At 47.6% G+C, this 14,572-nt stretch overlaps 1 protein-coding gene across 3 annotated transcripts in view; it reads right to left on the bottom strand.

Moving 5' to 3' along the window:
- CD151 (CD151 molecule (Raph blood group)) overlaps positions 1–14,572 on the bottom strand; it is a 60,629-nt gene that overhangs the window by 12,005 nt on the left and 34,052 nt on the right. For all 3 annotated transcript variants that reach the window (XM_054026324.1, XM_054026326.1, XM_054026325.1), the window contains 4 exons: positions 11,980–12,083; positions 10,467–10,658; positions 3,889–3,963; positions 897–1,001 (listed from right to left, as the gene is read on the bottom strand). In XM_054026324.1, the coding sequence (XP_053882299.1) occupies positions 897–1,001; positions 3,889–3,963; positions 10,467–10,658; positions 11,980–12,063 (456 nt within the window). In that variant the 5' untranslated portion in view covers positions 12,064–12,083. The remainder of the gene's footprint in view (positions 1–896; positions 1,002–3,888; positions 3,964–10,466; positions 10,659–11,979; positions 12,084–14,572) is intronic.

Below are 14,572 nucleotides of genomic sequence, written 5' to 3'. Positions count from 1 at the left end.
GGTAAGCCAGGTGCCATCTTGCCAAGGCTGGTGGCGTTAGCTGAGCACTGACAAATTCATAGCTGGAAACCAGACCCACTCACCTTCTATGTTAATATTGTTCAAGGTAGGCGTTAGATTTGTAAGGATGTGTTTAATGTTTAGACTCAATAGAGTGCTTGTAAGTTGCTACATGCATTAATCTTATTTGTAATGCCTGTATCCCATGCTGTAAGGTAATATGAAAGTTTTGCTTTATAATTGTAAAAATGCCTGTTCAGAACTGGTGAACCTAGGCAGGAAACGTGGTTCCCCCGCCCATCAAGGAGGACTATCAAGACTAAATGGGCCAACGTAGGACAAAAACTTTGTTGATTGCCCCATCCACCCATGAAGAAGTTATGTGAGGAGCACTCATCCCATCAGTTTGAACTCTGGGGGAAGGGCATATAAAGATGCTCACAAGAAAAAATGGTTATATCTTTGCTGTTTGGATTCTCGCAAGGGCTGGACCTAGGAAACAAAAGCATTATCTTGGAAGCAACCTGAATATTTAGTGATTTTTGTTGTAAGTGACCTTTTGTCACTAAGTCTGTCTTGCTTGGGTAGCAAGATAGACCGGAGTGCCCAAGGCGACTATCTGTCACTTCATGGTAAGACTAGTACAGTGATCTGGGCGTTCACATCTGTTACTGCTTTGGTGAAATCCAATTATAGAACATACCACAAGTTTGGGGTCTCTGCCCTGCTTTTTAACAGTCTGCCCTGAGGCTGGCACTCACGGTCATTGACCACTCCAGACAGCATGACATGGGGAACACCATTATCTCTTTAATGATAAGGAGACAGTGATCTAAGGATGGTATAATTTTTAGCTCTATCATAGGTTTAATTCTCCCTGTGTCTTTGAGGCCTACCTCCTGCTGCAGTTTGTCCACCGCGCTGGTCACGCCCTCCTCTCCCTCCTTCCTATACTTCTGGGTCATGGTGTCCTTCAGGTTTTGCTTCAGCTCCATACTCAGCTAAACAAAAGGGGTAGCAGAGGTGAAATCATGAGGCAGACACCTTCCTTATCATCACCCCTTTATATTTTCTATCATCTTCACTCCTGGAGAACAGCAGAGAACTTTGTGGAAGCTATAACCCTGCCTCTAGTGTAGTCCCTATTGGTTCAAAGAAAGCACAGGCACTTATTTCTGCCTCTCCTGACTCTTTAAGCATCATTCTCCCCTGCCCTGCAAGGCCAGCATGAGCCTGCCTCCACATTGAAAGGGATGCCATCCAGAGGGACAGGCCTGCCGCAGAACAGGATTGCCCTTCTCTAAAAATCTCATTCCTGCCTTATGAATATTCCTCTAGGATCAAAGGGGCTCTCACGCCTCCGGAAACAGGGCTGCCGGAGAACTAAATCCAAAAGGATCTGGCTAGGAGTGTTAGGAATTCAGAGCCCTGGACCTGCTGGACTGAAGTTGTGCAGTCTACATACCTTTTATATCAGAGATTGAAAGGGATGTCGCACAAGGAGATTGAGAGCACGAGGAGGGATCTTAAGACTCTTGCCTCCCAGACTGCAGCAGCCCTTGTGATACTAGAGATAGGTTCAGAAAGCCAGAATGACATTGCTCAGAAAGAAGGTTTGATATGTGGAGCATGTCAAGCATGAAAGTGTCCTTTACAGTGACACACACACACTAATGTATCCACAAACTTCTCTCTGTCTAGCTGGCTGATGCACCACCAGACTGCTATGTCCTTTTCTGGTATTTTCCTGCCCATCCCTGCGGATAGACAAAATATGGCTAAAATTTGCCTCCTTTCTAATCAGCCTCCTCCTGCCTGGTCCATTCAGTAACGATGCCATAATCCAGTGCCTGTGAAATCACAATTCTCCCATGTTCCTGAACAACATCATCATGCGTGTAGATGGCGTCGCTGAATAAACCAAACAGGAGGAAAGGCCAGATGGCCAGATAGGGAAAAAGCTTTTCTATGTACATGTATTTCTTAGTAATAAACAATAATTGTGGGGTGGAATGCAGGAAAAGAACGTTTCGGTTACACTGGGTTGGGGGAATATGGCCTGAGTTTTTCTCCCCTACTTCAAATCTGCTGAATGTAGTAGTGGTTCTTCATCCCTCTTCTGTCAAATGGGAGTAACACCTACCTCCCAGAGATGATGCGAGACTTCATTCATTAACGTTTGCAAAGTGCTTTGAGATCTTGGGCTCTTTAGAAGTGCAAAATATTTAGAGGAGCAAACAGAAGAAGAAAAGTTTGGCAGCTCATGGGCACCAAAGGCAAACAAAGAGACAGAGTCCACTAGCGGAAATATTACTCAGGAGAAAAGCAGTTACCTGCGGGCTCACGGGGAAGAACTGCAGCATGGAACAAAGACAGCAAAAGAAACACACAGTTTATACACACGCACTGGACGCGACAGCAAGGGAAGGGGAGAAAGAAAACCAGCTGCAAAGAGAGAAAGCAGACGGAGCCCAGGGAAGGAAGGACTTTTACATAAAAGAGCGGGGTTGGGGAATCAGTGTAGCTAGTAAGCCAAATGCCAGTGGGTGATCTACAAAGCAGCCTGCGGATCTGCCAGAGACTACAATCCCAGCATGCCACGCTCCACCTTGATCCAAGAAGTTTCCACCATTTCATCCATTGCCATGTGTTACTTTAGTCTTTGCTCAGGTCCAGATGGAGCATGGCTTTCTGGATCCAATAGCCTCCATGGGGCCGATCCTCCATATTAAAGACAGAGGCAGCTGGAATGTATTTCACTTGATACAAATGAGGCGTAGCTCTTTAGCTACAAGCAAACTGCTAATGTCACCTTTGTGGGAGGTGGGGGGCAAAGTCTGGGAGCCCTGAGGCAGGATGAAAGTTCCCAGCTTAAGGGTGTAATCCAGGGAAGCCTACAGTATGTGAGCACAGAGCCACTGAAAACGCCTGTACCCCTCTGCAATGTACACTTCCCTGTCAGACACACCTCCTCAGACAATCTCCAACAGTCTGCCCTCTTCAGACACCCAGCCTCCCTCAAAGGGTGGGGGAGAGAAGCCTCGTCTGAGGGAGCCTCCCAAGTGGTATGCCTCTCGTCGGCCATATCCAGCGTGATAACATGAAGCCATCGCTCCCTCATGGGGATTTCAAACTCAGTTGTCTACGACTGCAGCTGACCCTCGGGGATATTTTGAGTTGTGGCGGTGTTGCTCTATCCCCAGTTGGACCATTTCCCGTCCATGAGCTTCCTGGGTTTAGCCGGGAGCGTTTCTGCTTGGCTATTAGCAAAGATGGTCAGGGACACAACCCCATGCTCTGGGCATCCCTAAGCCTCTGACTGCCAGATCACTTGGGGTGATCCATAGGGGTGGATCACTTGATGATTGCTCTGTTCTGTTCATTCCCTTTGAGGCATCTGCCATTGACGACCATTGTCAGAAGTCAGGATACTGGGCTAGATGGGCCATTCTTATGTTCTGCTTCATTCTAGACGGCACAACTATAATTACAATTGCCCCTTGTTTCCTTTCCGGACATCAGAAAAATCCTCAGGCTGATCCTCTGTACTAGAAACAAGAGGATTCACTCCAACAGCTCTCTTCACAGAGGGAGGGGGGAGAAAAGATGATGTGCAGGAAGGAGCTGAACTTCATCTGACTCCCAAATACTCACGTAACAGACTAAGGCCTTGTCAAATATGGTTTATAACCTGATGCATTTTGTATATTGGGGGATGTGAATAAGGAGGGAATCAAGCTGGGGTGAGGAATAGATGGGTCCAAACCAAACCACGGATTCAAAGCCCTTGAAATGTTGGCTTAGGCCCAATCTCTAAATAGAAATTGGGTGATAAGTAGCTGCTCCCGCTCTCTCTGGATTGATCCTCTTAGTTCGACATCCACTTACCTGTTGGTAGTAGATATAGGCCAGGATTCCAGCAATGATCTCAAGCAGGAAAATGCACAGCAGCAATATGAAGTACTGCAAGACAATGGTAAAATCGTTTTTGTTAAAAGAGAGCATCAGGAAGGGTGGGAGAGAAGTCCTGGAAGTTAAATTTAGATGATCAGGAAAAAGGCTTAAATCTATCAGTATTATTCTTTGTCTTACAGCAGCTCTCAAAGGACCTGATCTGTATTAGGGGCTCATTGTATTGGGTGCTGGGCATGGAAAAGGTTATAATATAATTTAAGACAGGCAGCAACAAGAGGGCTTATCAAAGAGTAGGAAGTAAAGGAGGAAGTAAAGATGAGGGTAGTAGTGATATAAGTGTATCTAATAAAGGGCAAGACAGAAATTACAGCTGAACTGGAGGAGACAGTTCCTATTTACCCTTTTTCCTACGGGGTATCCAATGAAATTGAAAAGTAACACATTTATTGATATAAGGACTTCTCTTTTTACATGATGCACCCTTAGCGTGAGGAACTCTCTGCTACAATGTATCATGAAGGCAAGAGTTTAGCATGATTCCAAAAGAGACAGGACACTGATTGGATAAGAACATCCCCAGTCACATTAGGTGGGATAAAGAAAATGTATAAGAGAACTAAATTTTCATGTTTCAGGGCATAACTCAAAGGTGTTAGGAGGAAACTATCACTCTGGGCAAGTTAATCGATAATTGCCTATTCTCTAGGGGCTCCTGCATCATTCTCTGAAGCAGCCTGTACTGCCCAGCGATGGACATAGGATTTTGGGCTGGATGGACCATGGGTGTGATATGGCATGGTCGTTCCTATGAGCAGTCATGTATAACTAATTAAATGCAACTAACTGGATTCCACGGATGCAGCAGCTCAGTTGCAGATGCCACCCACCCCACCCCCAAAATGCAGCTGCACCAGTTGCTCTGAGAAACTCAACATTAGCTTGTTAAATAGGAGAGGAACATCTGACTGCGCCAGGCGGTGGGAGCCCCAGAATAACTATGCATCCTATGGGGAAGGCTCTTGAAATTGAGCAGAAGCCAAGGATGAGGCTGCAGTGCAGAGAGCAACTGCAGGGACTTTGTACTCAATAGTCAGCCAATTGTTCAAAGGAGGAAACAATGCAACAAGGTGGCACTATCTGGAAATTGCAATGCTTCCTGATTTGGAGTGGGAAATTCCTTGCTCCGGGGACCTAAGAGGAGAATGCAGAGTGAAACATCAGCACTGGAGCTCTGTGTTGAAATGTGCCTGTTACTCACACAGAGTGAAATTCATCCCTATGCGCCACACTGGTACCAAGTAAACCCTCATAACGGAGCTTAACCTTAAGTAGTGCAAACACCGAACTAGTCACAGTGGTACGTAAGCCCTAGAAGTGAATTTCACCCACAACAAACAGTTGACCTCCATCCTTGGTGTAACTCTATTGAGTCCAGTGAGATACAGAAGGGATTAATTGAACCTGGGCGTATTGTTTAATCTTTTACACCCCTTGTGTCTGTTTAAAATTTCAAAAAATGCTCTTAATGTAAGTTTAATCTTGGTGAAGATATCAAACTGACATCCCTGGAGACCAACCAGTGCTCTCTTTCTAAAGCATCCGGTGCCGTGGGATCTAAGTATCATGTACACCACGAGTCCAAATTCTCTCAGAAAACAGGGCTATGCCCTGCTCTCATTTAAGCTACTATCCTGAATGTCATGTCACCATGGCGATGGTCACCTAAGCAGCTACGGCCAGGTCATTCTACAGCTCCAAGGGCCTAAATTTGGGCTCATCCTGTAATACTCTATGTCATCACAGCACAGGCACCGCACAGCACTCAGCAGTGTCATCTTCCCCACACACTGCCCCACCAGAGAACTTTGCCCAGAGCTGGAGAGACCTCTTCTAGGGACTGTCACATACTCATTCTAACTGTGGCCCTTCTGCTACAATTGTCAGGTAGTGTCAGTTCTGATGGTGATTTACTCCACTAGAAACCAGTCAGAGACACTGCCCCATGCGCACAAGCTTATTTCACAGAAAGAAGTCATGCTGGAAAGTCCCATGTTTGCCCCACCCCGATGCTGTTCTCCTTGCAGCCTCATGTGGTTCTGCATGGGAAACACAGTATCGGATTTGATATCTAGCTGTACCAGCAAAGTCCCATCAAGTGCCTGCAACCCCCCAAACAGCCAGGCACCTCTGCCAATGCACCTTATCTCCGTTTTGTGGGATTCCCTGGAATTCCAGTCTTCGGGCTCCAACTGTCCCTCAGTCCTGAATTACAGCACACCATGTATTATTACACCCCTGACCCCACAAAAGGAGCTACACACCCCTCCAAAAATCCCTGGTTAGCATCAAATAAATGCATCTATAGGTTACAAAAAACAGAACACCACAAAACCTTGCTAGGAAAAGCAAGAACTGGAGGCAACAAATTTGCCTTTGCATCACAGCTTGTCTTTTGCTGAGTGACACCTCTGTTTCTCACCGCGCTCCCCCTTTTGTCAGAAGACACAGGTAATCAAAACGCCTTGCCCCAGTGAGATTCTGCCAACTCAGAATCCTTGTCCATTGAGTCAGATTTCTTCTTTCACCTTCTGCCGGGATTCAGCAGCTGCATGGGAGGGACAACTGGGTTTTATCCGCAGGCTGGGCTTTAATAGGAGTGTACAATCTCAGGCATTCACTCCCAGCCCTAAACTCCCCCCACTGGCTCTCAGCTGAACATTGCAAGTGTCTCCACATGCTTGTACAAGGTACCCATTCATACCATGGGAATGAGTCACCCGATGGAGTGCTGGATAACCAAAGGCTGGGCGCCACACTAATGGGAGGCTGAAAGGGACAGAAAAGGAGAGGAACACTCCTAAACAAAAGGTTTCTTTTTTTGTTGGAGCCCGGTTATGTAATACCTCTGACATCATGGTGCTGTCAGGCTGCTGCATTAGGGGAAAGAAAACAACTAATTAACTGGAAAGTTTCTCTTTCCTTCATCTATTTTCTACATATGGGGTATTTTCTGCACTGATGTCAAAGGCATTCCAGTGCAGCTGGCACATATCACAAGGCCTCAGGTCACCATATTATCTTAAAGAGCCCTCCCACTTTTTAGCAAACAGGTTTTATCAAAGCCTATATAGAGTGAAGGTTACTACAGCTACCACTTGTGCACTCAGCTAGCCTGTGCTAAAACATCTTTTGTTATTGTTAGCCCTGACTGGTTGTTTCGTTTACCAGTTACAGCTTACCTATTTAGACTATGTTCTCTGGAGCAGGACCTGTCTCTTACTCTGTACGTACAGCACCTTGTACAATGGGGCACCAGCCTAGCTGTAGGCTCTGGACACAGATGTAATCTAAATAATAATAGCAAAATGCTTTCCACCAATTCTCTTTTCCAGTGTATGTAAATATTCGAGAGAGGCATATGTATGTGGGAAAAACAAGGGCTATCTTTTATATTCAGCTCTTCTATCCTACATAAGAATGGCCATACTGGATCAGACCAGAGGTCCATTTAGCCCAGTATCCTGTCTTCTGACAGTGGCCAGTGCCAGGTGCCCCAGAGGGAATGGAACAGAACAGGTAATCATCAAGTGATCCATCTCCTGTCACCCATTCCCAGCTTCTGGCAAACAGAAGCTAGGGTCACCATCCCTGCCCATCATGGCTAATACCCATTCATGGACCTATCCTCCATTAACTTACTTAGTTCTTTTTTGAACCCTGTTATAGTCTTGGCCTTCACAACATCCTCTGGCAAAGAGTTCCACGGGTTGACTGTGCGTCGTGTGAAGAAATACTTCTTTTTGTTTTAAACCTGCTAGCTCTTAATTTCATTTGGTGACCCCTGACAGGCTCCTGCTTTTATCATGTGCACTATGTTTGCCTCCACGTGATTGTTAAGACCCATGATCGCTTGTAATGAGCTGTGTACACAACAGTAACATACATTATGTTCCTGATTCTCAGTTACGTTTCTCCCTGCTTTATGCTATCCCAGCAGTGTAAAGCATAATGAAAGTTGGCTTAACAGCCATTTCCTTGGTAAAGGGGGAATCCTAGGTGGCAACCCTACATCTTTGCAGTCCATAGGATAGGGACATCTCAGGGTATGTTGGGTGTGCAACCTGAACATCCCTGTGCCCTGATTGAATGTTAGAACGGCTACAGAATCTGAGCTCCAGTTAGAGTAGGCCTTGGGATTGCTCTAGCCTATGCTAGGGACCAGACGGTTCCTTGGCCTGCTGCACCATCGGGGTGGGGGTGGGTGGGGGGAGGACCTGAAACTCAGAGTCAGGGTGAACTATAACAAGCCAGATTTTGTGACATCACAGCTCATCACTGCGGGCCTGATCCTGCAGCTCTTGCTCACAGGAGTGTCTCTCACTGATGTCAACAGGCTGCAGGCCTGGAACCCACGGAAGCAACTGTGGCGTCACAAGTGCTTGGATCACTGTGGCATCCCTGAGTGAATCTGGCTGGCTGCGAAAAAGAAAAATGCTCTAGACACACAAATATCCTGGTAATAAGCAATGAGAAACAAAACACAGAGGAAAGCCTTGAACTGGAAGTGAAAACTCACCAGTAGCTATAAAAGCAGCTAGAATATACCTTCCTGGATCAAACTCTCCCTTCCTCCCCACCCCCCCGTCTGAAATTATTCTTGTAACTTGCTTTAAAGAGCCTCTGGGTTTGGAAAATTACAGGACACTCCCCATCGCAGAATACCTCGCTATATACATGGCCCTTTGGTACAGAGAGAAATTGGGACAGACTGGCACAGATGCCTTTCTCTTTGTTGTGAAGATGTTGGGATTACTGGCTGAGCTCAGAGCTGGCAGGAGCCTCCAGCCAGACCAACTCAGCCCTGCCCAGCACAAAATATTTCTTTTGTGGATTACTTAGTATCAACTAAGCCAGCGGAGAGGAGAGACAATAGATCTGTCACAGGCAGAGCGGGAAAGAAAAGACAGAGAACAACCTTTTGTTTCCATGAGACAATTATTAGTTTTCTGTGTCAGAATAACAAAGAAAACCCACCAGATTTTCATCTGTAACTTGGGAGGGGGGAGGGGTGAAAGAGAGACAAAGGGAGATGAATAGAGCTCTTTAGCACAGTGAATAATTATGCTAGTGCCAAAACGAACTGCTAAGGGCCAGGGGCCAAATACCACCCCTCAAGAACCAATGAACGAGCCACTAACAAGAGCTCCTGAGAGCTTGTCATAGGCCTTTTAGGGGCATTTTCCACCATCTTGTATTTTCAGTTCACACCCACACCCCACAAAGTGGGATCACAGACAGAGGGTACGTCTGGTCGGTACTGTTCATCATGGCTCCTCTTTCCCTGTCCCCGCCCCAGTCTCCACTCCACTCGGACAAAGGGGATGGGACATTCAGGTCAACAGCAGTCTGCAAAACTGAAGGAACGGTTAAGGCCCGAGTGGAAGTGTCCCCTTTTGTTAATATGAAATGACAATTAATGGCCCTTTTTTTGCAGTCACTACACTCACCACTGCAGATGGGCTGCTTGATGAACCACTGCCACAGTGGTTTGAGCATTGGCCTGCTAAACCCAGGGTTGTGAGTTCAATCCTTGAGGGGGCCACTTAGGGATCTGGGGCAAAATCAGTATTTGGTCCTGCTAGTGAAGGCAGGGGGCTGGACTCGATGATCTTTCAAGGTCCCTTCCAGCTCTATGAGATAAGTATATCTTCTGGACCGCAAAGGAGATTTGAGAGCGAGTGAGTGAGAATTAGGGCAAGTCTACACTTAAAACACTGCGTCGGCACAGCTGGGCCGCTATGGTGCTTTAATGAAGACGCTCTATGTCAATGGGAGAAAGCTCTCCCATCTAATCCACCTTCCCGAGAGGCAGTAGCTATATTGACAGGAGAAGTTCTCCTGCCGACGTAGCACTGTCTACATGGAGGGTTTGATCGGTATAACTACGTCACTCCGGGGTGTGAATTTTTCACACCGCTATAGGTCTGCAGTATAGCCCAGACCTGAGATCTATTAGGGCTAGTCAAAAATGTCAAGTGATTTTTTGTTTGTTTTTTTGACCAAAAAAAAAAAAAAAAAAATTAGGGCTGTATGTGTGTGAAAATTTTTGTACTGTTCGAAATTTTGCAATGCTCAAGAAACCAATCAAAAGAAATGTTTTGCTTTGAATCAAGTGGAATCACAATTACTTATTTTTTGGTTTTAAATGCCCCACCCTGCCTTCACTCCCAAATTTATTCCCATTTTTTCCCTACCAGCCTGAACATTTCCTTTGCTTGGAAATGTTTTGACATGCTCAGATGAAAAGTATCATATATTTATTATTTAGCACCTTTGGAAACACACAGAAACCAATACATTCTCTGAGTGGGACAGAAAGAAAGGAAAGTCTCCTCTGTAATAGAGACAATCCATCCCAAACAGGAGAGCGGGCCAGTCAGGGAGTCACTGGTACGTCTCTCTAGGTCCAGAGAAACAGAGATGCAGCTCTCTCCTCACACACACAAGACGTTTGGTGCCCAGCACTGTCCTGGGGCAAATAGGAAACCTACCACTCTCAGCAGGTTCCGCCGCTCTTTGAAGGTGGCGCAGCACCCGAGGATCCCGGTAATCATGACGACGATTCCCGCCACCACCAGGATGTAGGCGGTCGCCATGTACGTGTTGGAGGACAGGAGACTGATGTAGTCACTCTTCTCGGCCAGAGTCCAGATACCCACCGCCATCACCGCCCCACCTGCCAGCTTAATAAAGAGAGAGGCAAGCAGGTGAGATGAATCTGAGGTGGGCACTTCCTCCTTTTCAGGAGTGGCATCCCCTGCTGGGCCACAGGGATCAGATTTCAGCTTGCTGACAGAGGGGCTGATCCAAAACCTACTCAAGTCCAGGGAAAGACTCCCACTGATTTCAATGGGCTTTGATCAGGCTTTAAATGAAGCCGATTCTTCCTCTCTCCCCAGTCTCTCAAGGGCCCTGGGAGGTTCCAGGGAGTCAAGGCACAGTATTCCAGCTGGAAGGGGATGACAGCTGGCTGGGGGTTTGCCCATGCTGGGCGGGGAACTTTGTAACTGGAGTTCTAAGTTTCCAACCTTAACCAGTCTCTTAGCTCTTACAATTGCTTAAGTGCTGCCTAGATGCCAGGGAATGGAGAAGAAGAGAGGGGGGGGGATGCTTTGCTTTGCAGCCTTGCTGGCTGATCCAGGAGTGATACTGACTGCTTCAAAACAACAGCTGTGTCTACCCCCCTCCAGGACAGAACCACTGGGGGGCAAGTCTATAAAAGGTGGGGACCCTGGTTAGCTAAACTCCAGTGAGAATGACCATTAGCACAGGAATGCCCCCGCAGTCGGGGCACATTGGATGTGCCAACTTCTCTCCTTCAGGCTACCCTTCCTCTTTATGGGACTTGTGTTCCCTAGAGGTTTTTCCCTGGTTGCCAATTCACTGAGGCAGTTCATAATTCATTCCTCTGTAAAGGCTAGTCAGGACCCTCCACAATCATTTCTTCTAGCCCACGGATGTCTGTGGCTGACAATAGGCTGATCCCTTGGCCATCATTTAACTTGAGGTAAAAACTCTAGTGTAGACATAACCGCAGCAACTACCCCCATAATCCCAGCCTAGCCATCTTCATTCCACTGCCAGCCTGTGCTATGCCACGGGGCAGAACGAGAGACGAACTGAAGGATGTCCTTTGTCTATGGGCTGCCCTGGAGTATCTGATGCCTTAAGAATTGTGCCCTGGGTCACCCTCCCCTGAAGTGGGCAAAACAGCACTTTTTCAGGCCGCCCACTGCTGTCGATATGTGATCATTTCAGGGCCTACTCCTGGTCAGTCAGATTATAGTCCTTCCGCCCAATGTTGGCAGCTTGGGTCTAGTTAGATACCTGGGGTGAAATCCAGGACTCACTGAAGTCAAGGAACATTTTTGCCATTGTCTTCGGTGGGGCCAGGATTTCACCCATGCTATTCATCCCACCCCCCGACCATTGAAACAACAGATGTAGCCCTCAACGAGGGATGTGGTGAGGCACACAAATGCGGTGAGGGAGCTGGCACATTACCCAGAAGAAGAAGTTAAAGATGAAGAGCAGGTATTTGAGGCAGATAGTGCCGCATGTCTCCTTCTTCTCCGTGTACTCACGCATCTTCCCGGCTCAGCTGGTCTCTGAAATGTGATACAAGAAGAAAAGCCTGTTAGATTTCCTGTCTCCCCCCAGGGAGGCATCACTGCTCTCCTCTTGCAAACAGCAACCACTCCTCAAAGCCGGTGCGGAGGTGCCCAACTGAGGAACCCCAGCATGGTGACTGATGAGACTCCAGAAAGAGCTGTAAAATGAAAACTCCTGCGTCCTGATTGCATTCTATCGCTCCTGACAGAATCAGAGAGAGGCTGTGTAATCATCTCATCTTATTATGTTATCCCCCATCCACTCCTCCTTACGTTTGTTAGGCACACTTCTTATGGCTCATCTGCAATTGGACTGGACTGTCTTTGGGATAGGGACCAGGCTACCCACGTTTGACAGCACCTAACACAATGGGACCCTGATCCTGACTGGGGCACTGTATTGCCTACTGTAATAGCAATCCCAAACATCACAGTAAAGAAACATCTCAGGAAGAAAATGGACACATCGCTCCTCCCCCCTTTTCATTTTTTGTCCTATTTGAACAAAGGAAATAGAAGTCCCATGCCTGTTCAAAACTACACCCTCTATCCAGATCAAACAGGAATCACTCCATAAGAATGTCAGGAAACGGAGAGGAATTTTGTGGACATGAAGGAGAAAGCTCTATACAAGTGTGATTCACCCTCAGGATAAGAATCCTCCCATCCTAGACAGTGTCCAGATGACTCAGTCCCTTCCTGGGAATTCTTCCTTACATTCAACAACCATCTCCAGCAGGAACTATTGTACCAGCCACTTCCCCTTCTGCCTGAGACTAAATCCTTTATGTAAACACTTCTCTTAGGGATCACCAGACTGGATCAGACCCCAGGGATATTCAGTCCAATATCCTGTCTCCAACAGTAGGCGGCACCAGCTGCTTCAGAGGAAGGAGCAAGAAATCCTGCAGTTCGCAATTATGGGATATCTGCCCCCTAGAAAAGTTCCCTCCTAACCTGTGTAATTTAATAGAGGTTGCCTTAAACCCTTAAGCAGGAAAGTTTATATCCCTTCCAAACTCCTGCCTATTATAACTCTGGACTTGATAGCCAAACAAATATCTAATCCTTCTTTGGAATCCTGCGAAGCATTTGGCCCAAGAGATATCCTGTTGCAATGGGTTCCAATGGCTAATTGTTAAGGCTGCGAGCCTGTCACGGAGGTCACGGATTCTGGTGACTTTCCAAGCCCTCTGTGACTTCTGCAGCAGCCGGTGCAGCTGGCCAGGGGGCCGCCTGAGCAGCTCGGGGCAGTGTTGGCCCACCGTGACTCTCCCCCCAACAGCAGCAAGAGTTTGGGTGCTTGAGGGGACTCAGGGCTGGGGCAGGGGCGCGGGAAGGGGTGACGGCTCCGGGCGGTGCTTACCTCGGGGGGCTGCCGGAAGCGGCAACATGTCCCTTGGCTCCTAGGTGGAGGGACTGGGGGCTCTGCGCACTGCCTCCACCCGCAACCACGGCCAATAGGAGCTGCAGAGCCGGCACTCAGGGCAGGGGCAGGGCACGGAATCCCCGACTGCCCCTGTGCCTAGGAGCTGAGGGACATGTCCCTGCTTCTGGGGAGCTGCACAGAGCCAGGTAGGGAGCTTGCCAGCCCTGCCAACCCCCACCCCCCAGCACCAGCAAAGGTCACAGGTCGCCCCGCCCGCAAGAGTGCCCATGGTGCCCCTGGGCTGCCTTCCCCCCCAGAGGGGGCAAGGGGTATAGTACAAGTCATGGACAGGTCACGGGCCATGATTTTTTTTTTTTTTTTTTTTTTTTTTTTTACTGACCGTGACCTGTCCATGAGTTTTACTAAAAACACCCGTGACTAAAACATAGCCTTACTAATTGTATGTTAACCCTTTCCAACTCTGGGCCAGCTTACTTCTCCTATAGATGATGAAGGCCCTACGCCCTTTTCAAGAGCCAGCTCTGGCTCCCAAGGTCAATTTTAACAAGTACTAGGAGGGAGAAGCACATGCAAATTGGTTTCATATGATCTGCTGGTCATTGCACCCCCCCGAGCAATGCAGTTATATTGACCTAACCCCTGGGGTAGACAGTGCTGTGTCGACAGGAGGGTTTCTCCTGCCTCTCATGGTGGTGGATTGACTATGCTGATGGAAGGAGCTCTATCAGTGTAGTTGTGTGTTCACTAAAGCACTACAGTGGTGCAGCTATCGCGCTGTACATGTAGACAAGCTCTTAGGAAAGACAGGCCGGCACACTGCAGGGAGAAATTTCTCTTTGCTTTTCTCTGGTCAGCAAACATCCAGGATAGGCCAATGCGTTAGGAGCCAGCAAATTAGACCCACAGGAATGCAGCAATGGGCATGTGCCCATCCTCAAAGCTGATCTGCCCCTGCCTGTCCTGATTTCACAAGAAAACATTTTCCCCTAAAAGAGGATCTGACACCATAGTTGGCAAGAGAAAGTCACTTCATATGGGAGGGGAGTGGCTCTGAGATTAAGGTATTTATCAGGGAGAATAACCACCAGGTTCTTTT

The sequence above is a fragment of the Malaclemys terrapin genome, chromosome 4 (genome assembly GCF_027887155.1).
Source record: "Malaclemys terrapin pileata isolate rMalTer1 chromosome 4, rMalTer1.hap1, whole genome shotgun sequence".
NCBI lineage: Eukaryota > Metazoa > Chordata > Testudines > Emydidae > Malaclemys > Malaclemys terrapin.
Note: the sequence above shows the minus strand (reverse complement) of the source record. Positions and strands in the feature narration are given on the sequence as shown.